This window comes from Plecotus auritus, assembly GCF_963455305.1.
Source record: "Plecotus auritus genome assembly, chromosome: 13".
Lineage (NCBI taxonomy): Eukaryota > Metazoa > Chordata > Mammalia > Chiroptera > Vespertilionidae > Plecotus > Plecotus auritus.
The window spans coordinates 5,708,625-5,734,919 of NC_137779.1; the positions used below are offsets into that span (position 1 = coordinate 5,708,625).

At 42.4% G+C, this 26,295-nt stretch overlaps 1 protein-coding gene across 1 annotated transcript in view; it reads left to right on the forward strand.

Annotated features, from left to right (window-relative positions):
- SPPL3 (signal peptide peptidase like 3) overlaps positions 1-26,295 on the forward strand; it is a 114,233-nt gene that overhangs the window by 79,799 nt on the left and 8,139 nt on the right. The window contains exons 3-9 of the mRNA XM_080649934.1: positions 6,150-6,238; positions 12,233-12,352; positions 13,079-13,157; positions 16,013-16,125; positions 24,233-24,339; positions 25,094-25,257; positions 25,983-26,182. Of these exons, the coding sequence (XP_080506060.1) occupies positions 6,150-6,238; positions 12,233-12,352; positions 13,079-13,157; positions 16,013-16,125; positions 24,233-24,339; positions 25,094-25,257; positions 25,983-26,182 (872 nt within the window). The remainder of the gene's footprint in view (positions 1-6,149; positions 6,239-12,232; positions 12,353-13,078; positions 13,158-16,012; positions 16,126-24,232; positions 24,340-25,093; positions 25,258-25,982; positions 26,183-26,295) is intronic.

Genomic DNA, 26,295 nt, shown 5'->3' on the forward strand with positions numbered 1-26,295 from the left:
TTGTTGAGACTTGTTTTAGCATACAGTCCATCCAGGAGACTGTTCATGTGCAGTTGGAAAAATCAGCCTTCGACAGGTGAATGCAGTGGATGACATCATCTGGTTTGTGTTTTGGAAAGGTTGTTCTGGGTTGTGTATGGGAAATAGATTGTTGTGTCAAAAGGAAACCTGGGAGAGACTGTTGCCCTAGTACAGGCAACAATTGATGATGGCCTTAACTAGGCTAATAGGGGTGGAATGAGGTATCAGTAGATTAAGGATGAGATTGCTGAGGGGATGGATATAGTATGTATGAGAGAGAAGAGTCAAGAATGACTCCCAAGGTTTATGGCCTAAATACCTGGATCCAAAGATGGTGCCATTTTTGAGCTAGAAAGCTCCATAAGAAAAGCAGGTCATAAAATATTGTATAAAAAATTATGAAGTAGACTGCTTATTTCCCACCAGGCTTTCACATCTCTAAGTACAGAGGGGAAAATGATATCAAGTAAAACTAGATTCTAAAAGCCAAACAAATCTTTGATTTAGGAGTCCTTATGTTTACCATCCCTTAGCTAAGCTTTGCTAGATTTCCTATATTACTTAAAGCTGACACCCATCTCTCTCTAACCTTTCCAGCTGCTCAGAAACAAAATAGCATAATTACTCATCTTAGTAGTAAGTTCCCAAAGAGTTTGACAGACCTACAGTAGAGCATTGAGAGAGGGAGAGGGAGAGAACAATAACTGGATATACATCATGGTGACTGTCCTAATATATAAAGAGCCAGGGTCCGTCATGACCAAAACGTCTGGACAGACATCCGAACACCAGGCTAGAGTCCCGGCTGGCGTGGCGGAAGTCAGTCCTGGGTCCCAGGGGCCCATGGCAGGAGTCAGTCCTGGGTCCCGGCGGCCTGTGGCGGGAGTTGGTCCTGGGTCCTGGCCGCCCACGGTGCAGTGGTGGGAGCTGTGAGAACGGTGCCATGCTGCCATCGGACTGGCCTCTGGGTCCCTCCCCCTCCCCCCCAGCCTGCAGGCCCAGGGAACCAGAGCCATGCTGTGATGGGACTGGGCCCTACCCAAGGGGTCCCGGATTGTGAGAGCGTGCAGGCTGGGCTGAGAGTGCACGCATTTCCGTGCACCGGGCCTCTAGTAGTTAATAATAATGTATTATATACTTGAAATCTGCTAAGAAAGTAGATCTTAAGTGTTCTGACCACAATAAAAAAGGCAACTATGGGAGGTAGTAGATATGTTAATTCATTTGATTATGGTAATTATTTCATATTGTATACATATAAAAAGACATCATGTTGTATACCTTAAATATACAGATGCTCCTTGACTTATGATGGGGTTACATCCTTGCAAACCCATTGTAAGTTGAAAATATTGTAAATCAAAAAGGAATTGAATACACCTAACCTACTGAACATCATAGCTTACTAGCCTACCTTCAATGTGCTCAGAACACTTAAACAATAGCCTACAGTTAGGCAAAATCATCTAACACAAAGCCTGTTTTATAATAAAGCGTTAAATATCTCATGTAATTAAATACTATACTGAAAGTAAAAACAGAGTGGTTGTATGGGTATTCGCCATTAATACACATAGTTGAAAACGTGCTGGGCCAGAAGGATGGCTGAAGCATTGCTGGGTGATGGTGTGTGACAGCACCAGGGTTCATCGCTATCTTTCTCTTCTCATGAGGCTGGAGAAGAGCTGGTTTCTACTGAATGTGTTTCACTTTTGCACATTGTGAAGTTGAAAAATTGTCAAGTTGAACTACCATAAAGTTGGAAACCATTTGTACGTAATTTTTTGTCAAAAATAATCTTTTAAACAAAAATTAAAGATAGTTTCCAGGTTGTGGTACAGGGAGAAAGATTCCCTAGGTGAGGAGGCGGAGCTGAGGCAGCTAGATTTAGTAAGTCAGAATGCAAAAAAGAAGAAAGCTTACAAAGAGAGAAACTTTAAGATCTGCAGATATATACCCTTTGAGCATTTATCAGTGTGGGTCAATGCTACATGTGAGGAAATGAGCTAAGACTGAGGAAAGAACAATGTGAAAGAATTAAAAGGAAAAGTGCCTGTTCCCTCCAGCGAGATTGGAAAAAACTTATGATTCATGTGGCATTAGGTAAGGAATTCAGAAAGGTCCTGCTTCAGTGGTAGGAGATAATTACCCTAGACTGAACATTGCTTCAGACCTGCCTAATCATAAAAGCAGGACCTGAACAAAATTAAACTATTTCCAGGTAACTAACAGCATCCCAGAATAATGCTTAAGAAGATTTATAGTACAACCAGAGGCCCGGTGCATGAAATTTGTGCATGGGAGTGGGGGTTCCCCTTAGCCCAGTCTGCACCCTCTCCAATCCAGGACTCCTTGGGTGATGTCTGATTGCCGGTTTAGGCCTGATCCCAGTGATTGGGCCTAAACCGGCAGTCGGACATCCCTCTCACAATCCTGGACCACTTGCTCTTAATTGCTCACCTGCCTGCCTGCCTGCCTGCCTGGTCGCCCCTAACTGCCCACCCCCCGCTGGCCTGATCGCCCCTCACTGCCTCTGCGTGCCGGCCTGATCGCCCTTATCTGGCTCCCCTGCTGGCCTAGTTGCCCCTCACTGCCCCCCCCTCCCCCGCCAGCCTAATCGCCCCCAACTGCCCCCTCCCTCCCCCCCCGCCGGCCTGGTCACCCCACGCAGCCTGCTTGTTCAGTCGTTTGGTCGTCCCTCACTAACCCCCCCTGCTGTCCTGGTCATAGGCAGCCATCTTGTGAGTGCATGAGGGTCAATTTGCATATTACCTCTTTATTATATAGGATAAAAATATCAAGCAGCCAATAGGAATGTAAAAATATTGAGGTAAGGTAAAATTCACAAAGTCTGGCATACAAGCAAAGATTGCCAGGTAGCAAAGAGAAAGGAAAACATAGCCAATAATGAGAATAATCAATCAAAACTGACCCAGAGCTGACACAGATGTTAGAATTAACAGAGAAGTACATCAGAACAGATAGTACAATTATTACATATGTATAAAAGTTAGCTAGATATTCTAAACTACCCAAATTAAACTTCTGGAAATGAAAATAATATCTGAGATAAATACATTGGATGGGATCAACATCAGTTAGTCATTGCAGAAGAAAAGATTCATGAAGTTGAAGATACAACAATAAAAACTACAAAGTGAAATAGAGAAAAAGTGAAAAAAATAATTAATGAAAAGAACATCCAACAGCAACCTCCAGCGGCCTAATGTATGAGTAACTGGAGTCTCTGAAAGAGAGGAAAAGAAAGGGAGGAACAGGAAAATACTTGAAGAAGGAATGGCCACGCCCTGGCTGGTGGCTCAGTTGGTTGGACTGTCGAACCATGCATCAAAAAGGTCGTGGGGCCCTAACCGGTTTGGCTCAGTGGATAGAGCATCGGCCTATGGACTGAAGGGTCCCGGGTTCGATTCCAGTCAAGGGCATGTACCTTGGTTGCGGGCACATCCCCAGTGGGGGGCGTTCAGGAGGCAGCTAATCGATGTTTCTCTCTCACCGATGTTTCTAACTCTCTATCCCTCTCCCTTCCTCTCTAAAAAATCAATAAAATATATTTTTTTAAAAAAAGGTTGTGGGTTTGGTTTCTGGTCAGGCACATGCCTGGGTTGCGGGTTTCATCCCTGGTCAGAATGAGTACGGAAGGCAGCCAGTTGATGTTTTGCTCTCACATTGATGGTTCTCTTTCTCTCTCTCCCTTCCACTCTCTCTAAGATCAATTTTAAAACATTATAAAAAAGAATGGCCAAAATTTTTTCACACTTGATAAAAACTGTAACCCACAGATCTAAGAAACCCTACTCCAGGCATAAGAAACATGAAGAAAACTACACCAAAGACACATCATAATCAAATTGCTCAAAACCAGTGATAAAATTGAAAACCAAAAAGCAGTCAGCAGGGCCAGGGGGGCAGAGACGTTCCGTACATAGGAATAAAAATAAGAATGGACATCCGATTTCTCACTGAATTCAAGTACAAGTGAGAAGACAGTGGAATAACACCTTTGAAGTACAGAAAGAAAAATTGTCAACATAGAATCCTATAGCAAAAATATCTTCTAAAAATGAAGACAAGGTAAGATGTTTTCAGATATACAAAACCTGGAAGAATTCATTACCAACTTGCACTACAAGGAATGTTAAAGGATGGATTCAAGCAGATTAAAAATGGTATCAGTTGGAAATCTGGAGCTACACAAAGAAATGAAGATCAAGAAATGGTAATTACATTGATAAACATAAAAGGTTTTTTTTAACCTAAAATTGTTTAAAAGGTAATTGAGTGTATAAACAAAAATATATCGTGGAGTTTATAGCATAACATGTAAAATGCATGGCAGTAATAGTACAAAGGTTGGGAGGGGAAAAATAAATGTAACCACTGTAAGATTTTATACTGTACATGAAGTAGTATACTATAACTGTGGGCTAGAAATGTATACCATAAACTTTAGCAACCACTAAAATAAAAGAACAAAGAGTTATAGCTAATAAGACATCAAAGAAGATAAAACAGAATCATAAAAAAATACTGTATTAATGCAAAAGAAGGCAGGTAAAAGGGAACCAAAAAAAAAAAAGATAGGACAAATAGAAAACAAATCACAACATGATAACTTAATCATAGCAATAATTACATTAAATGAAACTGGCCTAAACACCCCCCAATTAAAAGGTAGGAATTATCAGATTGAATTAAAAAGCAAAATCCAATCACTGCTATAAATATAAAGCCAGAAAAAATACTTAGAGTGAAAGATTGAGAAAAGATAACCTTGCTTATACTCAGCAAAGGGAAGCTGGAGTGGCTATATTAGTATCAGACAAAGCAACTTTCACAGCAAGTGTTACTACAAAGAAGGTGTTTAATAATGATAAAGGGGATCAATTATGCACAAGATGTAATAATCCTAAATGTTTATACATCTATTAAAATATCTTAAATACATAAAGCAAAAGCTTATAGAACCACAAAGAGAAATCCATAAATGTAGCTGAAGATTTCAACACCCCCCCCCCACCCCGCCCCACCAATAGTGAATAGAACAAATGGTCAGAAAATCAGCAATGCTATAATGGCTTGAACAAATCCAAGGTCACAAAGATATACCCCCATGTTTTTGTCTAAAAGTTTTATAGTTTTAGCTCTCAAATTCTTTAAATTTAAATTGGTTAAAATTAAAATAACATGTAGAATTCAGTACCTCAGTGCACTCCCACGTTTCGGGTGCTCATGTGGCTAACGTTACCACATTGGTCAGTATCGATGCAAAACATTTCCATCAGCACAGGAAGTTCTTTTGGACACACAAACACCCTCAAATCCCTTTAAAAGAACATAGAAACTGAACCAGCACTTGAACAGGTCGTTCACAAAGAAATAAGTGGGCAAGCTCATACACACAAAATTGTTCAGAGTTAAAGAAGTCTAAATTGAAACAGAGGTAGCATTTTTAGTCCCCCATACTGACAAACTTCCTTCAGATCTTGACTCAGCAGTCACACCAATGAGGCCTTCCCTGCCCACCCTATTTAAAACTTCAAGCCTAACCTCTCCATTTCCTGCCCTTTTCCCTTAGCTCTTACCATTAATAGGCCATGTGCTTAACATACTTCTCTTGTTTATTGTCAGTCTCTCCCTCTTTCCGTGTAAAGCCTGTTTTACTCACTATTTATTGTCCTTCCAGTATCTGGAACAGTCCCACATATAATAGAAACTCAGATATGTGTTGCTGAGAAAGCTGACAAGGTATAGTGTAAATTGGGCCAACCATTCTGGAAGTAGTAGTGTAGTATGTAAAAGTCTCAAATTGTGCTTGCCCTTTGACCCGACATTTCTCCCTCTAGGTATTTATCACATACGGAAGTAATTAAGGATGTGCTGGAAGATTCAGCCACAGTGGAACGCTTTTAAAACTCTTGAACTCTGACATATTGGAAGGAATGTAGATTGTTTTTGAAATGTGGCAAGAACTATTTTGCAGAATTGGTCAAAAGAGACCTTCCTTACTCTCCTGACACCTTAGCTTTTAAAAATTGTTTTGTTACTGACTTTTTAAAACAACTTCTTTCTAAAGCAAAACTAAAACTGCCTATCCAATTTTTCCACAGGTCCCTTAATATGGACTTTGAAAATCAAGATAAAGAGAAAGACAGTAGCAGTTCTTCGGGGTCTTTCAGTGGCAACAGCAGCAATAATAGTAAGGCGCCTTATGTCAGTTACCTTTCGTGCCTGTCATCATTTCAACTTGATTGTTTCTATAACCCAGTTCAGTGGTCGGCAAACTGCGGCTCGCGAGCCACATGCGACTCTTTGGCCCCTTGAGTGTGGCTCTTCCACAAAATACCACGGCCTGGGCGAGTCTATTTTGAAGAAGTGGCGTTAGAAGAAGTTTAAGTTTTAAAAATTTGGCTCTCAAAAGAAACTTCAATTGTTGTACTGTTGATATTTGGCTCTGTTGACTAATGAGTTTGCCGACCACTGACCCAGTTGATCCACTGGGTTCAAGATGTACGTTTGCTGTAACAAAATCTAATCTGTATGGTATAATTTGTTAGGTTATTAGGTTTTGAATCTGAGCTACTGATTTCCTGTGTGCTGCTTTTAACTCATGCCTAAAAGCTTGCTGCTGGGGTTCTTTATCTTCCCAAAGATAAGCAAGATAGATGACTATCTGCCTGTTTATGACTTCATTTCAATATTTTGTTGAGGCTGATAATTTTGTTAGTGAATCATAAATTCATTCAGTGACTCTTAAAGATAGTTACTTCAAGTACTTGTAAAAACAAAGTACTGTATCTCTTCTGAATTTAAGATTCTATAAGAATACTTGTTTAAAAAAATACACAGAAGTGTGCTATATGGCAAATGCTCAGCAGCATTATTCATAATAGCCAAAAAGTAGAAACAACTCAAAGATCCATAAGATAGTGAATGGATTAACAGAATATGGTCTATTTATCTATACATCAATGCTGTTCAGCATTAAAAAGAATGAAGTACATGCTGTACTATGGATGAAACTCAAAACATTGTGTTAAGTAAAAGAAGCCAGACAGAAAAGAATACATATTGTATGAGTCATTTATATGAAATTTCCAAAAAGGCAAATACATAGAGACAAAGTAGATTAGTTGCTTGGGCCTAGGGATGGGAATAATGAACTAACCTGGCATGAGGAAATCTTGAGGTGATGAAAGTGTTCTAAAACTATTTTATGGGGATGGTTTCGCACTTGGTAAATTTACCACAAAAAATGAATTATACACTCAAACGAGTGAATTTTATAAATTGTACCTCAGTATAGTGATAGAATGTTGGTAATGTTTATTATAAAAAGAAAAGGAATTAGAAATAAGGAGATAAGGTTTGATAATACTAAGAGATTGGTATTGGGTATCTACTATGCATTCGGCATTCTGCTAAGTATATTGAAAGATGCAAAAGTGTAAGAGCTGGTTCCCAAGCTGTCCCAGGGGTGGGGTAGTGTGGGCAAAATCATTTCCAACGGGGGATAAATGCTAAGACAGACATAGCAAACACTGCTCCCCATCTGATACCTACAGTAGATACTTCTGACCCTTAGCATAGCCTCAGAATCCTTCTGAACAAGCACTATCAACAGATCAGAGGAAGTACTAGAGGTACTTAAAGTCATTTTGACATTTATATACAAAGAGAGTAAAGAGAACCCAGTTGGTGTTGCTCAGTGGTTGAGTGTAGACCCATGAACCAAGAGGTGCCGGTTCTATTCCCATGGGTTGTGGGTTCAGTCCCTGGTGTGGGGCATGCTGAGGGCAGCCAATCGATGACTCTTTCTCATCGAGGTTTCTGTCTCTCCTCCCTTCCTCTCTGAAATCAATAAAAAATATATTTTTTAAAGCGTAAAGAGAAAGGCAAGTCCGGGTGAGCAACAGTGAATCAGATTAGTGAGGGACTCTTTCCTGGAAAAGGTGAGTTTGACTTGAAACAGTGAACTTGGATTGGGGGAGAAGTCGTTGTTCCAGGTGGGAAGGACATAACAGCAGGCACAGAGAGCGAGTATGACCTACAGGTTAACATCACCTCTGAATCAGGAGGAAATACTAGGGATCTAACATAAAGTTAGAAAGACATATGGAGGATCTTGGAGGTTAAATTGGAGATCACTTAATCTCTACTTCAATTTCTCTAGTTATTGTAATATCCCACCAGTGCAGTTATACTTGCCCATTTTTACCCAGTTAAATGTGTTGTCCCCAGTAGTATAAAGTGGGCATGATAAATGCAGTAAGTAGAATCATTTAAGTATGAGTCTTTTCTTAAACTTATAACATAGATCCTTGTAGGAGGTAGAATGCCATACCAATAAATTACCAGGAACCAGGTAAAACCCAGTGTCAAGATCTAATTTTCAGGTTAAATTATTAGCAGTTTGCTATCTATCAACATTTTAAGCCAAATCACTTTATACTCTTGAAACTCTTAAAAATCCTGTGTTATATAGCATATATGCAAATGATGTACTTACACCAGATTATGAATCTGTTCTACATTGCATCACAGAAACCTAAGAGAAATAAAATTAAGTACAATTTTATCCTCAAATAAATAAGTGGTTAAGTGAGTCCATACAGTGGAAAGAAGATACCTGCAACATCAGTTTTTTAATTTTTCATTATTAATCAGCATGTAAAAAACAGGAAATGGTTGTTTAAATGGTCATTTTCTTAAGTCTACCTCCTATGTTATGCTGAATTATCATCAACAAATGTATTTCTTCAGTGCCTAATCTGGGCCATGGATACCAAAAAGATAAGCACAGATTAAGCTAGAATGCAGTCTACACTCCACATAATGGAAGAAATAACCATTGCAGAGAAGGCCAGTACTTGATATGGAGCATAACACAATTCCAGATTGAAGGGATGGCAGGAAGAATGGCATGCATTTATCAAAAAATCAAAGAAATGATAGCCTGAAAGATGAACAGAGGAATAGAAGGGATTGTGTAGGTGCTAAAGAGATTGAAGTCACAAATGAGCAGCAGTGTAGAATTGGGGGGAAGCTTATAAGAAAAGGAAGATATGGATTTAGTGTTGAAATTTTGGCAAGAGCCTTGGCCAGTGCCTCTCAGTTGGTGGGACATTGTCCCACGCAGTGAAAGATTGCTCCTTTGATTCCCTGCCAGGGCACATGCCCTGGTTTCGGGCTCCATCCCCAGTAGGGGGCGTGCAGGAGGCAGCCAAGATCGATGTTTCGCTCTCATATCGATGTTTCCCTCTCCCTTCCTCTCTCTCTAAAAATGAACTTAAAAATCTTTATAAAAACAAAGATTTTGGCAAGAATGTTCTGAACCATTTGAAGGAGAAAGTGAGTGATAGAGGTTTCTTAAAGCTTGTATTTGCTTACTCCCAAAATAAATAAGAATCAAGACATGAAAATGAGTGAACTACAGCTAGGCATAACAGCATGGATATTTCTCACAATGTTGAATGTAAGAAGCCAGACACACACAAAAAAATACATATTACATAATTCCATGTATATAATAAGTTTAAAAATACAGGCAAGATAAATATGTATTAGCATTTTAAGGTGCATGCTTGGGTAGAAAACAAAGTAGAGCAAAGAAGAAAGAATCATGAAAGGCAGTTAACCCTTTGGAGGCGGGAGAGAGAGGTTAGTGAGGAGTAGGCACAGGAAAAACTGAGGTCGGCCAGGTTCTGTTTCTTGGCCTGGGAGGAAGGAGCTGTGATGACTCACTGTGCTCCTCTCGTTTGTTTCATGCTCCTCTCTGTGCGGGTGCTGTGTTTTACCGTATGGCAGGAGTTAGGAAGGAGAGGGCGGGGTCCCTCAAGGTCCTCTCTAATTGTCCCTCCTCTCGCCCTTTCTCATCACTACGCCTGCCCCAAGAAATCTGTATAAAGATTTTTACCCCTGGTACATCAGTCCTTCATTTAATTAGTATTAAGTGGGGGGTTTTTAAGTGCCCCTCCCTTCCCATTATCTAATAACGTGAAGTCCTTTACTTGGTTTCCCATATAATTTATTTTAACTATGAGGATTGATGGAAACATACATTTGGAATTCTCTTCATTAATAGGGACATACATCTTTATCTCCCCATCTACACTCTACACTTTGTAAGGTCTGGAAATGACTTTTTAAAATCCTCATGTTGCCTACTATATAATAGGTATTCAGTAAATACTTGTTTAAAAGCATGCTTCTCTCTTGGAGGTACAAAATCAGTAACTTTCTTATCAGCAATACATTGGTGTATTGCTTGATGTCCGCTTTATGATCAGACATATAATTAGCCTATAGCCATGTTCACTGAGTGCTAAAAATGTCTCTGTATAAATCTGTAATTCCAATACCAGGCATTTTTCTTTGGTTGATTTTGGCTTCAAATATAATGCAGCTGCACCTAAGTCCTCCCAATTATGGCTGCTCTGTTTACTTTGCTGTTTTGTTTTGATGTCCCTGGTTTGGCTAAATGTTTAATTACTAGCTCCTTCCTTCAGGCCCATTTTCTGCAGACTTCAGAGAGTGCCGATCGAAGCTGTGCACACTGTGTTAGGTCGCTAGTGCTGGCAGCCAAAGGGGCTTAGCTTGTCCGGGGACGCTGCTGTTGGGGAAGCTCTCTCGGCACCCTTCTGTAAAACAGCGGTGGAAGCAGTGTCCGATCCCCCGCTAAAACCTGTGCTTTCCAAAAGGAAAAACCGCGTTCAGTCTGATTCTAGAAGGGTTCTTTGTATTCAGTTTTGCATTTTAATTGCAGAATGAATTTCTAAAATGTAGATTTATTATAAACAAATACTTCTCATGTTTGACTTACTAAATAGTCTTTGTTCTAGCCAGCCATTTAATTTTTCTGTTCATATTTTAAACGAATATAATTAATCTGTAGACTATATGATGCTTCATTTTACAGAAAAGTGGGTGTATTTTAAGATTTATAAATTTTTTAAAAAGATTTGTTTTTATTACCTTATAATAAAAATCACTCATTTGAGAAACCATTATTTTCTGTTGTGAAAGGCACCTAAAATTTTGTAGTTTCCTCTAGTTCTTTGGACTATTGTAGAACACTAAAAAAACCCCACAAAACTAAGTGAAATATAGTTAAGAGATTTCATTGAGTTTTGTCTTATAAATGTCCGTAAGCTCCCCCCTCCCCCAGCCCCACCAAATGATCCATGGGCTATACTGAGATACAGCATAGACCTCTTCTCCAGGTCATTTCTGTTTGTCTTTTTTTTTTTTTTAATATATTTTTATTGATTTCAGAGAGGAAGGGAGAGGGATAGAGAGAGAGAGAGATCAGTGATGAGAGAGAATCATTGATCGGCTGCCTCTTGCACACCTTCTACTGGGGATTGAGCCCGCAACACTGGCATGTGCCCTTGACTAGAATTGAACCCAGGACCTTCATTCTGCAGGCCGATGCTCTATCCACTAAGCCAAACCGGCTAGGGCTTCTGTTTGTCTTGACATATAGATCACTCTTCCTATATTGAATTATTCTATTCCTAAGTGAATTATTTGACTCATCTACCCAGCTAATAAGAAGCAATTTTGTTTTGTAGAAATATTTTATTTCACCAAAATCCCTAAATAATGTTCCTGGGGATGGGTAAGTTTACCGAAGAACAGTTTTTAAATGTTGGTTGATAATTGCAACCTTTTGTGTCTAGTTATGTTCATCCTGGGTTTGGGCCTGGGCATTGTAATTTTTTTTAAGCTCCCCGAGGTGATTCTGATGATCAGCCAAGAACAGAGAACCACTGTGCTAAATACTTAGTATTTGTTCCTTAAAACGTTCCCATAAGATAATTTTTCTGATTTGCTGTTTTCAGATGTTAATGTTCTCTCCCTTTCCCCACCCCAGTTAGTCCTCAACTGTTAGCAACAGTGAGGAAGAGTTATTAACATCAGTACATTAAACCCACAGATGATGAGAAATAATTTTAGTCAGTGGGTTTAAACTACCTTTTACACAAGACCCCAAATGTACTCAGATTGACAAATCTGAATGTTTACTACCTTTGAATGTTCTTGATTTCGCTTCTGTTTTTGTTCTTGGCACCCTATCACCCTATCTAGATCTTATATACTAGTCCCTAGAACTGTCTGCATTCTAATAAGTTAATGAATCTAAAGTACATGGCATGCTGTACATTAATATGTCCCTTTTTCTCTCTTTTAGGTATCCAAACTATTGACTCTACCCAGGCCCTGTTCCTTCCAATTGGAGCGTCTGTCTCTCTCCTAGTTATGTTCTTCTTCTTTGACTCAGTTCAAGTAGTTTTTACAATATGTACAGCAGGTAAATTAATTTCTGTCTATTCTTAACATTAACCTAAAAGGAAATGTGTTCACCATTTTTTATCATCATTCAAAAGTTAAGATTTAGTAGTGTACACTATGCCATTCATCAAGTTTTTCTTTATAAGTCTGGCTTTTCCTCCCATCACTCCTCCTTGAGCCACTTGAGATACATATTTCAAACCTGCCAACATAATCTGAACAAACCTCATGAGCTTTATGACACCAGAACAGGATCACTTTGGCTGTGGCCCCTTGTCTGATAGGTTACCAGAAAGTCCAGTTTGGCTCAGTGGTCATTGGCAACCCTTACTGATGTTTCCACAGGTAGAAACATTGACATCTAATCAAGGTAATTTGACTGTCAGCTTTCTGATCAGTTTTTAAGCTAAGCAATGATGGAAATGTATAATATATGAACAAAATGCTAGACTTGTGAGTGGATAATACCATGGCCCGCTATTTATCTTTTCTTGTTGAGATAGAAGAGAATGAGAAAATCTACCTATGCTTCTACTTCATTCAAATCAGGCACTTTTTTTTTTTAAAGAGCTTATCTGTGCGATGCTAAAGGAAAATACTTTTCTTCTCTGGTTAATTTGATTGTATCTACTTGCCGAGAAAAGTATTCTGGGAAATGATTAAGTTTCCATAAGTTATGCCATTTTTTATAATGGAAAAATAAATCACACATAACAAAATTTAACTGTACATTTTCTCTCTGTAGTTCTTGCAACGATAGCTTTTGCTTTTCTTCTTCTCCCGATGTGCCAGTATTTAACAAGACCCTGTTCACCTCAGAACAAGTAAGTTGGAAATTTCCTCTAAATTATAAACTTGTATGTGTTTTTTTTCACACTTGTTAGCATTATTAGGAATCTAAATTTTTTTTTTAATTGATTGATTTGAGAGAGAGAGAGAGAGATTTGTTCCACTTATTTATTCATTCATTGGTTGCTTCTTGTATGTGCCCTGCCCGGGTTAGAACCCACAGCCTTTGCATATTGGATGATACTGACTGAGCTACCGGACCAGGACCAGGGCCAGGGCCAGGTCTAAATTTCTTGTTCTTGTATTGACTGGAGCTCACACGTGCTAGAAAACTGGGGAGTGAGATGTTTGACTTTTAAAATTGGAAGATGGTAGCACTTCCTTTTGCGACCTTTTCATAGCAGAGGAAATACAAACAAATGCTAGGAAGTCAGAGTCGTTGTAATATGCTTCCTGCTTAGCTTATTGAAAGATGAGAATTTTCCTTTTAAAGCAATGCTTTCATTCTTTTACTAGTGAGTTAGTGGAATCTGAAAATAGTGGTCGACTCTGACATTCTTTGCCTTTTATCTTTGGTGACCTAGGATCACTTAGGTTTAATCCCATTGTTCACACCTTAACCCCTACAACTATTGCTCCATGAAAACGGAAGTCTGTTGTTGATGGAGATGCTGTATGCACTTAGGAAACCATCACTTGGGACAGCTAATATTCCCAGGAATTAGTGATAATCAGATAGATTTATCTACACTAATAAAAGAGAAACATGCAAATTGACCCTCCCTCTGCTACACCCACCAGCCAGTCAGGAGCGAGTATGCAAATTAACCAAACAAAGCTGGCGGCGGCCACAGAGCTGGAGTTAGCAGGAGGCTTGGGTTGCCCCTGGCGACAGAGGAAGCCAAGCTTCCTGCCCACCCTGGCCACTGCTCAAGGAGTGGCTGGAGAAAAAAAGAGGGGCTGGGAGCCTGGGTTGCTGGGGGGCGTGGCCAGCCTGAAAACGGCCTTGCCCCCTCACCCAGGCTGGCCAGGAACCCCAGCGGGACCCCCCACCCTGAAGGGGCTGTGGCCAGCCTGAAAACGCCCCTCAGTCCCTTACCCAGGCTGGCCACGCCCCCATGGAGTACGAGTCCCTGCTGGGGGGCGTGGCCAGCCTGCAAACAGCCATCAGCCCCTCACCCAGATTGGCCAGGCACCCCAGCGGGAACCCTCACCCTGAAGGGGGTGTGGCCAGCTTGAAAACAGCCCTTAGCCCCTTACCCAGGCTGGCCACGCCCCCCCAGCGGGGACCCCCACGCCCCAAGGGAACCCCCACCCTGATCCGGGACACCCTTCAGGGCAAACCAGCCAGCCCCCACCCGTGCACCAGGCCTCTATCTATACTAATAAAAGGGTAATATGCTAATTAGACTAGGAGACCTTCCAGGAGACCTTCTGGATGTTCTTCTGCACAAAGCCATGGTGGTGGGGCCGAGGTAGAGACGGTTAGAGGCCAAGAGGGGAGGGCAGTTGTGGGTGATCAGGCTGGCGGGGGGGCGGGCAGTTGGGGGTGAGCAGGCCAGCAGGGGGGCCAGTTGGGGGCAAGCAGGCCGTCAGTGGGGGTCAGTTGGGGGTGATCAGGACAGCGGTGGGGGGCAGTTTGGAGTGAGCAGACCAGCAGGGGGGCAGTTGGGGGCAAGCAGGCCAGTGGAGAGGGAAGGTGGGGACGAGCAGGCCAACATGGGGGGGGGCAGTTGGAGGCAAGCAGGCCGGCGGGGGGAGGGCATTTGGGGGCAAGCAGGCCGGCAGCGGGGGGCAGTTGGGGGCGAGCAGGCCGGTAGGCAGAGTGGTTAGGGGCACTCAGGCAGGCAGGCAGGTGAGCGGTTAGGAGCCAGCAGTCCCGGATTGCGAGAGAAGATGTCCCAACTGCTGGTTTAGGCCCGTTCCCTGTAAACCGGCAGTAGGACATCCTTAGAGGGGTCCCAGATTTGGAGAGGGTGCAGGCCAGGCTGAGGGACACCCTGCTCCCCCCACCCCCGCATGAATTTTGTGCACCAGGCCACTAGTTATCTTTTCTTGTTGTTGTTGTTGATATATTTTATTGATTTTTTACAGAGAGGAAGGGATAGGGAGAGAGAGTTAGAAACATTGATGAGAGAGAAACATCAATCAGCTGCCTCCTGCACACCTCCTACTGGGGATGTGCCTGCAACCAAGGTACATGCCCTGGACCAAAATCGAACCTGTGACCATTGAGTCCACAGGCCGATGCTCTATCCACTGAGCCAAACCAGTTAGGGCCCACTAGTTATAAGTATTAATTCATCCTTGCTAAATGAATTGAATTATTAACATTCTTCAATGTCTTCCTCATATAATAGAATTTCCCCTCTACTTAGAATCTTCAAAGATTGATGTTGTCACTTTAAACTTCTAAAAACCTATGTTGATAATTTGGGATAAAAAGTACATTATCTGCCCTAGCTGGTTTGGCTCAGTGGATAGAGCGTTGGCCTGCCGACTGAAAGGTCCCAGTTTCGATTCCAGTCAAGGGCACATGCCTGGGCTGTGGGCTCGATCCCCCATAGGGGGCACGCAGGAGACAGCCAATCAATGATTCTCTCTCATCATTGATGTTTCTCTCTCTCCCTCTCCCTTCCTCTCTGAAATCAATAAAAAAAAATACATTTTTTTTAAAAGTACATTATCAGATGGGTTCAGAAATATAATTCTCTGAGCTCTCTGTAGTTTACTCTAAGAGGTTTGGGTATTTTTATAGCCAGGTATGTAGATACTTGCCTCCTACTCTGATCTGGCCCTAGTGAACTCTGATCATGAAGAACCAGAAGAGAGCTTGGTTAGGGAATGAAATGTATTGCCCGTTAGTCCAGTTAATGTCATGTGTTTCCAGGATTTCCTTTGGTTGCTGTGGACGTTTCACTGCTGCTGAGCTCCTATCCTTCTCTCTGTCTGTCATGCTTGTCCTCATCTGGGTTCTCACTGGCCATTGGCTTCTCATGGATGGTGAGTAACTAACATGTGGTAAGTTAAAATTCCAGTATAGTTTATAGGTAGTTAAATTGGGTTCCCCTTCCTCTGCTGTCTGTGTATTAGTCATACTACTTTTGATTACCATGAATATTAGGTATCCAAAGGTAGTGTTATGTATCATTGAGTTTTTTATTATTTTTACCCACATTTTAAAGATTTTTTAAGAAGAGCTTTTTTGAGGTATAATTCACATACATACCACATACAATTTACCTATTTAAAGTGTATGATTCAATTGGTTTTTGGTATAATCACAGAGTTGTACTACCATCACTGCAGTCGATTTTAATGCATTTTTATCACCCAACCTCTAAAACCGGTTGCCAACCAGTGGTCCGTGAGGTCCAAAAGGTTGGCGACCGCTGCTCTAAAACACATACCCAGTAGCAATCATTTCCCCATGCGTGTGCCCGCCGCCCCTCCCCCCCCCCCCCCCCCCCCCCCCCGAGGCCCAGTCACCCACTAGACTACTTTGTGTCTCTGAATTTGCCTCTTCTGGACAGTTAAAAACCAAGGCTGTTCTTCTCCTCATGGTCAAATTGGATAGAATTTAACAGAAAGGATTTTAAACTCTATTCCCCCTCCCCGCCCCGTAATCTGGAATCAATAATATAGTCTTAATAGAGAAGAAGTTTTAAACCTAAGGGAAACTAAAATCTTACCTTCTATTTCAAGAGATATTTTTCTCTCATAAGTTATTTTAACCAGTGAAAGGATTTGAAATTTATATGTACGAAATTAATTAGTGAAAAAACTCTAAGAAACTGCATATTAATAGGGAAGAAACTAGAGTGGATTGTAAGCTCTGTAAAATTATATTTGAATGGCATGTTATTTTAATCAAAGGTGATAATTACAGAAAATACTTTTTTAAAAAAACATACAAAATACATGATATACTTTTTTTAAAATACGTTTTTTGCTTAAGAAGATAAGATTACAGTGATGGAGAATAGATCAGTGGTTGCCAGTGGTTCTGTGGAGAGAAGAGTTTGAATATAAAGAAATAGCACAGGGATTTTATTGGGGTGGTACAGCTGTTCCATACACTGAGTGTGGTGGTAGTTCTATAAATCTGTTAGAATTCACAGAATCATACATCTAAAGAACAACTCTCAATTTTACTGTTTGATAACCTTAAAAATTTTAAACATACATATTTGTAACTATATAAATATATCATGTTTGTATATATTTGTTGTCATTCAAATTTTTTTTTGAGTGCCTATCATATACCAAATATTCAAAGTCAAAAGTGGTTCCCTGAGGTTACAGGTCAGGTTAACCGTTAGACTTACATACAGTCTTTAATGACTCAGTCTTCAGTGGGAAGGCCGAGTCAAAATCACCAGTGCCTGCTCCCTGCTGTGATTTACCTTTTCTGATTTCTGACAACTTTCGTCTTATTTTAGCATCATACATTGCCGTATAAAAATAATTACTGTGATCATCTGCTTCAGTACTTTAGTGCCCATTGTGCATGTAAGCATTCTGAAGTACAGGGTTTAAAATGTTCAAGTGGTTGTCACAACTGCTACATTTTCCACATTGAGTGTCAGTGCTTTCGGTGTTCTTAGGAATTGGTGTTTGGTACTTCTTTGCTTCTGGAGGTTGATAAAGAGTAGGTTGAGAAACAGACATTACATCCAAGAGTCACACTAGCTGCTCGCCCAGCTTGTGGGAGGAGGGTGTTGCCTGTTTTATATACTAGTATACTAGGTGTTGAGAGTGATGCCGTGGCAGGTGTGTTTGACTTTTCCTGAGATTAATTCTTGATTTCTGTAGCAGAATGGTTGAACTAATAATAGCACAGGTATAAATTGAGCACTTACTTTACTCCACCTACACAAATGTTATGTGAAATGAGACGATGAAGCTCCAGGTGCCACTTTTTCAACTAGAGTAAACAGCCTATAGAATAAAGTGATAATATGCAAATTGACCATCACACCCTCACAAAGATGGCTGCCTACGACCAGGCTGGCAGGGAGGTTAGTGAGGGACGACCAAACGACTGTGAGGGGTGACCAGGCTGGCAGGGGTGGCAGTGCGGGGTGTCTAGGCCGGCGGGGGGAGGCAGTTGGGGGCGACCAGGCCAGTGCGGGGGCGGGGGGCAGTTGGGGGCAACCTGGCCAGCAGTAGGGGACAGTTAGGGGTGATCAGGCTGGCAAGGGGGGCGCGGGAAGTTAGGGGCGACCAGGCCGGCAAGCGGGGGGGGGGGGGGCAGTTGGGGCGACCAGGCAGGCAGGCAGACAAGCGATTAGGAGCCAGCGGTCCAGGATTGTGAGAGGGATGTCCTGGATTGGAGAGGGTGCAGGCTGGGCTGAGGTGACCCCCCTCCCCCATGCACAAATTTCGTGCACCGGGCCTCTAGTAAAGCAATAATCACCCACCCAGGACTAATTAGTCTCTGTGCTAGCAGATTCAGATCCATATGATAACAAAGGATGCTTTAAGTACCCTCGTGGTCTGAGCTTCTCTAATCCCCTACTAACTTTCTGTGGTTCTGTTTTCATGGAACTCTTTATTCATGTGTCCAGACACACATGATAATATTTACAGGTTTTGCTAAGGGTTTTAAGTTTACTAAGTGCTGACCCAAAAAAGATCAGATATCTCTCAAAACAGCAAGCCATGTGTTGTTTATACTCTCATTTTTACCCTACCTGAGCGTTGTATAGAACAGAAAAACACCTATTTGACTATTCAGCAAGGCTCCCATAAACCCTAACTGGGAGATTTTTACATCATTTTCTGTCATTATTGCTATTTCCAATATTTACTTTTCCAAATATATCTTCTTCCTACCAGGTTGCATTGGTTAAACTACCCTTGTGAACAAGTATAGAGTTTTCCCTCAAAAAAAGGGGGGGGCGGGGAGAGAGACTTTGACCTTTTTAATTGTTTTTCAGATTAATGATTGGTGTGTGCTGACTTGTTTTCTCCTATTATAGAAAATGTAGCTTTCTAGCCATGGTCTTTAACATTCTCAAATACGTTTTTCTCTGATGTAGAAATTATCTTTCCAGACTTCTCTGCAGAATCAGAAATCATCTTGTGGGCAGTGATTTGGTAGTAGAGTTTTTTTAAAATGAGTGTTTCTTTGCAGTTAATTTAGAGTGAAAACAGAATGGCAAATGTGGTTGTTTTAGGGCTAGGCATGATGTATATTTTCAGGGTTATACTAAGAAGCATTAATATTAAGAAGGAACTTCAGCCCTAACCGGTTTGGCTCAGTAGATAGAGCGTCGGCCTGCGGACTGAAGGGTCCCAGGTTCGATTCCGGTCAAGGGCATGTACCTTGGTTGCGGGTACATCCCCAGTGGGGAGTGTGCAGGAGGCAGCTGATTGATGTTTCTCTCTCATCGATGTTTCTAACTCACTATTCCTCTCCCTTCCTCTCTGTAAAAAATCAATAAAATGTATTAAAAAAAAAAAAAAGGAACTTCACAGTTTTCTTGAACTAAATCTAGAGCTTTTTTTAATCTACTCTGTTTCATCTAGTAAATTAACCTTTTAAATTTGGTGAAGCTTTAAAGGATTTGACCAATAGGTGGTGTGGTGTGTTAGCGAAAAGCTGATGGGAATCTTGTGCACACATACCTAGTGTTCAAGGATCGTTTGACCAGGGTCACAGTCTGCCTCCCCTGACCAGCTCAGAGACTAGAAGGGTCTTCACAGATGTCTAGCCAGCCCTTCACTCTACAGTACTTGCTACTAAGCTATGATTAGAAAATGTTTAGTGTCAGAACTCTAGAAATCGGTTTTTTTGTTTTAAAATACTAGACTCTGGCACTTAGTCCACATAGGGCTTAGCTATCTAGAGATCTTAGAAGCAAGACGGCTTAAGACCTTACAGGTTACATAATTCTTTTCAAGAACATTTAAGCTCCGTTTGGTGTCATTGTCTTTGTCCTTCCCCTGCTGGTTGTGGAAGACAAGGTGATAGCAGAGATTATATCAATAATAAATTGGAAGTAATTATAGCTAAGTAGCTAAGATTAATAATTTACTTCCCTAACACTGTTGCTTAATTTACACTTAACCAAAAGGTATGTTCGTCGGTCAAGCTATTAGGGAGAGTCTTGGGAGTTTCTCAAGCAGCATGGAGCAAGGGAAGGGATCATCTCTCTTCATTTGGGCTTGGAAAAGCCCTTAGGAGAAAGTAAGATTGTTCAGAGTTACTTGAATGAAAGAATGACGAAAAAGAGAGGCAAACTAGATGAATAGTTGTTTCAGTGGTAAGACATAGCTTGTAGCAATATTCATTTGGGTGTAGGAGTGATATTCATTCAAAAGACATATTAAGAACCTTCTCTGAAGTGCTCAGAAGGGATGCTTTCTGCCTCTTCAAACATGGAACTTCAAGGACAGTAGGGAGACTTGGTTGGCATGGAAAGAGGTTATTGCTCACTGGAGAGGAGAGGTTGAAGAATAGAAATAGCCCAGCCGGTGTGGCTCTGGTTGAGCGTCAACCCATGAACCAGGAGGTCAGGGTTTGATTCCTGTCAGGGCACATGCTTGATCCCCCGTAGGGGGCGTGCAGGAGGCAGCAATCAGTGATTCTCTCATCATTGATGTTTCTGTTTCTCCCTCTCCCTTCCTGTCTCTGAAATCTATTTAAAAAAGGAAAGAAAGTAAAGAATAGAGATACAGGGAGATGGACCCTGCGGCCAAGCCTGTGTGCACAGCACTGTTCTGTGTGAGCCGTGCCTGCGGGTGCGTGGCTGTGGAATAGACTTGATCCATCTCAGAGGAGGGAGCCTGGTGGCCTTGAGGCAGGACATGCTGTGAACTGATTTGTACAATGGCAGTGAAGAGGAAGTGGGAGCGGAAGTGTGGAGAAGCTGACCAAGGTTTGCAGTAACAGTAAGGACTCACACTACACAATGGCTACAAAGTGAGTGTACATAAATGAAAGACGATAAATTGAAAATGAACCCAGAGTTTCTTGTTTGGAAGCTTAGAGATAGAATGACATTGTCTAGAGCCGCGATTTTCAACTGGTGTGCTGCAAGAATTTTTAAAACATGCAGTACCTGACTGTTTAGTCAGGGGCACTGACCTCTTTTCCCTTAGATCAGTGGTCAGCAAACTGCGGCTCACGAGCCACATGCGGCTCTTTGGCCCCTTGAGTGTGGCTCTTCCACAAAATACCACGGCCTGGGCGACTCTATTTTGAAGAAGTGGCGTTAGAAGAAGTTTAAGTTTAAAAAATTTGGCTCTCAAAAGAAATTTCAATCGTTGTACTGTTGATATTTGGTTCTGTTGACTAATGAGTTTGCCGACCACTGCCTTAGATTATCAAATTTAAAAATGTCAACAGCCAGCACAACAATAGCTGTCCAGTGTGAATGAATCAAAATTATACCTATTTTTCTTGGCAGATTGGCAAAAAATGTATTTTTTGGTGTGCTGCAGAATTTTAGTAATTAGTGTATGGGTGCCAGGAGATGAAACGTTGGAAAATCGCTGGTCTAGAGTCATGGAAAATTCTGTCACTGAGCAGTTGTCTTGTCAATGCTTGGTCTGACCTAGGTAAGTAGGTTTAGCATAAGATGAGTGATTAAGCATTGAGTGATGCTTGGAGACCTGTAAAGGTTCCTGCTGGTTTAGGATTAAGCGATTGAATGGTAAATTGAATAGAAAAGTTCTGAATGAACCAGTCAGCTGCATGTGTTAGAGGCATAGGCATTTAACCTCGGGAGCCTGCCCTTTTCTTGTCTGCCTAGTGCGTTCCTGTACCCTCTGTTATCAGCAGTCAGTCCTCTGACCCTCACTGCCCACCTCAGGTCTTCATTTCTTCCTTTGTTCCCTTGATGCTTTCCACTCCGTGTATTCACTTGTAAGTTCCTGAAAAGATCACCTCTTGCTACCCCACACCGTCACTGCAGCCAGCATTCCTGGTTTGGTCTGTTCTCTGGTCATTAGTTCCCAGCCTGTCCCAGGGGCTCCCTTCCTCCACTGACCACTCTGTTCCTCGAGCCAGCAGAGCTTACACCTGCCGGATTATTTATTGACAGCACAGCCAGACGTTTGTTTCTGGGAAACCTCGTTATTAAAAAATGAGTGTGGGTTGATTATAAGTGGGTCTTAAGTACATTTCTTAACACCTTAAACCCGTGGTTGGCAAACTGCGGCTCGCGAACCGCATGTGGCTCTTTGGCCCCTTGAGTGTGGCTCTTCCACAAAATACCACGGCCTTGGCAAGTCTATTTTGAAGAAGTGGCATTAGAAGAAGTTTAAAAAATTTGGCTCTCAAAAGAAATTTCAATCGTTGTACTGTTGATATTTGGCTCTGTTGACTAATGAGTTTGCCAACCACTGCCTTAAACAGATTTCAGCTTGCAACTTGAAAAGTTTCAATCTTTGCAAAGCCTAATTGACTAATACAGACCGTTATATTCCTTTGAAATGGCATGAATTGGCATATATTTTACCAGTTTGGTTCTGAAGGAGACCCTAGTAAAATGAGCATCCTAGATTATTATAAAGTCAGGCATTAGGTCTTTATCACAGCTCTCCAAAATACACACTGAAGCCCTGTGAATGCCTGATAACAAAAATGACAGGAGGAATAGAGATAGTTTTTCTTCCTAATTTTACTGTTTTTCCAACCCTTCTCTGATGTAGGGATGGGAATTATTTTTCTCTTCTGTTTATGCAACACCATACCTAAAGTAGGAACTCATTAAATATTAGTTGAATTGCTACATCCTGGGTATGCCCAGCTGTTATACATGTATGCCTCGTTTTATTACGCTTCACTTTATCGGGCTTCACAGAGACTGCATTTTTCACAAACTGAAGGCAGGACCCTCCACTAGCAAAAAGAATATGACTCTTTATTGCGATACTCACTTTATTGTGGTAGTCTGGGACCTAACCCATAATGCCTCTCAGATATGCCTGTATCTGCCCGCTTTGTTACAGACATTGACAATTTACCAACATTTTAAAAAGGATGCACACCTGTAATATGGCTGTACTTGCTTTTCTTAGACTAATTTGGAATTTGAAGCTGATAGTGACAGAACATAATTTTTCATTCATTCAGCAAATGTTGGTTGAATGTCAGTGGCTGGGGGCCAGAGGAACAGATAAGCCGTGGACTGTTTACTGGGAGCACACAGCTTAGGGAATAAACTGTGTGTGTATAAATAATGACACTATTGTAAATGGACGCAAAGAAAACAGCAGCTTACTCTGGCCAGGTCAGGAAGGGCTTTCTGTCCTGGCCTCTTAAGAACGAGGATGAATTTTCCAGGGAAGAATCCCAGGTCAGGGCCCCCTGGGCAGAGCGGGAAAGAACATGGTATGTGCTGAACAGTGCGATCACATGTGAGTGGCCTCAGAGCAGCAGGACGTGCACACTGAGGGCGGGGCCTGCACAGGGGAGAGTGCCCTCCGGTTCCTTCCTGCAGGGCCTGGCTGAGCAGCTCTCCTGGCATCCCACTTCCGTGAGAGCCCACAGGAAGTCTGGGAATCAGGCCTGTTCTCAGGAGACTGGAGGGAGAGAGCTGAAGGCAAGGAGAGACCATTCATCTGCCAGGCCGTCATAGACTCCAGGGATGGGATGGAAGCCTTGCCCTCGAGGACCTTACCTTTCAGTTGTGAGGAGAGGAAATTTTAAAAAGGATACATCATGTACCAGATTTTGAGAGGTGCAAGGACAGAGAGGCATGAATTGCTGGGACAGTGTCCCTGAGTAAACGAAAGGGGATGCCGTAGAGGGTGAATTAACTTGAAATCAAGGAGCAAGGATGATGAATCTGCAGTAATGGGGGAGGCCAGAGGCCCAGAGCTGAGCCTGTCTTGGAGCTTTATCAGAATAGAGAACCTCCTGAGTCTCACACAGTGGGGCACTCCCTGTTGTGTGAGAGAAGGGATCCCCCAAATACCAGCAGGTCACAATGGGCTGAAGCGGGCACTTTTGCACTGTAGGGTGTACATTCTTAGACCAGAGCTGAAGGCTGCCTGATTTTTGAGGGGGCTTACAACTTGGTTGGATTTACAAGCTGAATAGCTTGTGGAAAGGGGATGGGCCTGTACTGCACACTGACTGCTCTCTCCTCCCCAGCCCTGGCCATGGGTCTCTGTGTCGCCATGATCGCCTTCGTCCGCCTGCCCAGCCTCAAGGTCTCCTGCCTGCTTCTCTCAGGGCTCCTAATCTATGATGTCTTTTGGGTGAGTGTTGAAGCCGCTGCTCTCCTTTGTGTGTAATTGGAGTCAAGCATCTAAAGTCTGGCTGGCCGGGGTACCTCCTGTCTAAGGCCACTCCCTCCAGTCCTGAGCTGTCTGTGTTACAAGGTGAGCCGGCAGCTATTCACATGTGTTACAGAAGACAGTACGTGTGTGATAGTTATGGTGGGAGAGGGAGTAGGTAAAGTTCTCTGCCTCAAAGCATGCAGTCAAAAAAGCTTGATGGCCCTAGCCCCGTGGTCGGCAAACTGCGGCTCTTTGGCCCCTTGAGTGTGGCTCTTCCACAAAATACCACGGCCTGGGCGAGTCTATTTTGAAGAAGTGGCGTTAGAAGTTTAAGTTTAAAAAATTTGGCTCTCAAAAGAAATTTCAGTCGTTGTACTGTTGATATTTGGCTCTGTTGACTAATGAGTTTGCCGACCACTGCCCTAGCCGATTTGGCTCAGTGCACCGAGCATCAGCCCGAGAAATGAAGGGTCCCGGTTCGATTCCGGTCAAGGGCACATACCTTGGTTGCAGGCTCCATCGTCAGCCCTGATCGTGGGGATGTGCAGGAGGCAACCAATCAATGTCTCTCTCACATCGATGTTTCTCTCTAAAAATCAATGGAAAAATATCCTCGGGTGAGGATTAACAAAAACAAAAGCTTGCTGTCAGTTTTCTGCAGCTCTGCTCTTAGGAACAAAAAGGGCAGGCTGCTTCTAACTCCCTCTCTTAAAGGGGACTCTCCCTTCGGCAGGTGTTTTTCTCCGCCTACATCTTCAATAGTAACGTCATGGTGAAGGTAGCCACCCAGCCAGCTGACAATCCCCTCGATGTGCTTTCCCGGAAGCTGCACTTGGGGCCCAATGTTGGGCGCGACGTTCCTCGCCTGTCTCTGCCTGGAAAACTGGTTTTCCCGAGGTAGGACTGACATGCCAGGCTCAGGACAGTGCGCGCACGGCCTTCCTGTGCCTTCATTAGCTGGTCTTTGTCATCTACATTCTAATCCTAGACTGGGAAGGGTGTGAGTCAGCATCTCCATCTTACAAATGAGGAAGGGAATGTTGACTTGACTTGCAAAGGTTTATCACTAAGGAATACAGGTGCTGCTTTTTATTATTGATTAACGTTACCAAATAACCATAGGTTACTACTGTTAATTCTCGCCAGCCAACTTCAAAATATATTAACAGGGGATTCTGGATCTTTCTACTTCGAAGACATTTGTAAAAATATGTCCTAATGCTTAAATTATACAGTTCCTGGTAATAGAATCCTGAAAAAATTAATGTGTTGCTTTAATCTCCTGTGTCTGGTAGTAGTTGGGTGCTTATTTGACGAATCAGCAGTGAAGGTGTGACAGAGTGAATTGCTTGGCATTTCTAGAGATGGCAGTGCTGACATGATCACTTGCAGTCATCTACAAGGTGCTCTCCGAAGCACTGAGGGGCGGGGGGAAGACTTCTATTGCTAGTGCTCTTGTGGCTTTTAATCTCTAAACTCTTAAAACCTAGCATGCAACCAGTAGAGATTCTCATCTACCATTCAGATAAGTTCTCTGACTTCTTAAAAGCTGACAGACTGCCCAGGGGAGGAGAGTAGGATTTCACAGCGTGGCATCCCTGACCTGTGACACTGCCTTCCAGCTCCACTGGCAGTCACTTCTCTATGTTGGGCATTGGAGACATTGTGATGCCCGGACTCCTGTTGTGCTTTGTCCTTCGTTATGACAACTACAAAAAACAAGCCAACAGTGACTCCTGCGGCGCCTCTGGACCCGCCAACATCTCTGGACGCATGCAGAAGGTCTCCTACTTTCACTGCACCCTCATCGGATACTTTGTAGGTAAGAGAGAATCGGACACTGCATTGGGATCCCCTCTCTGGCTGTCCTCCCCCCTGGAATTAAATCAGGTCTTCCAGCTGCAGACCCTGGATAGAAGGAGAGCAGCAGCTGCT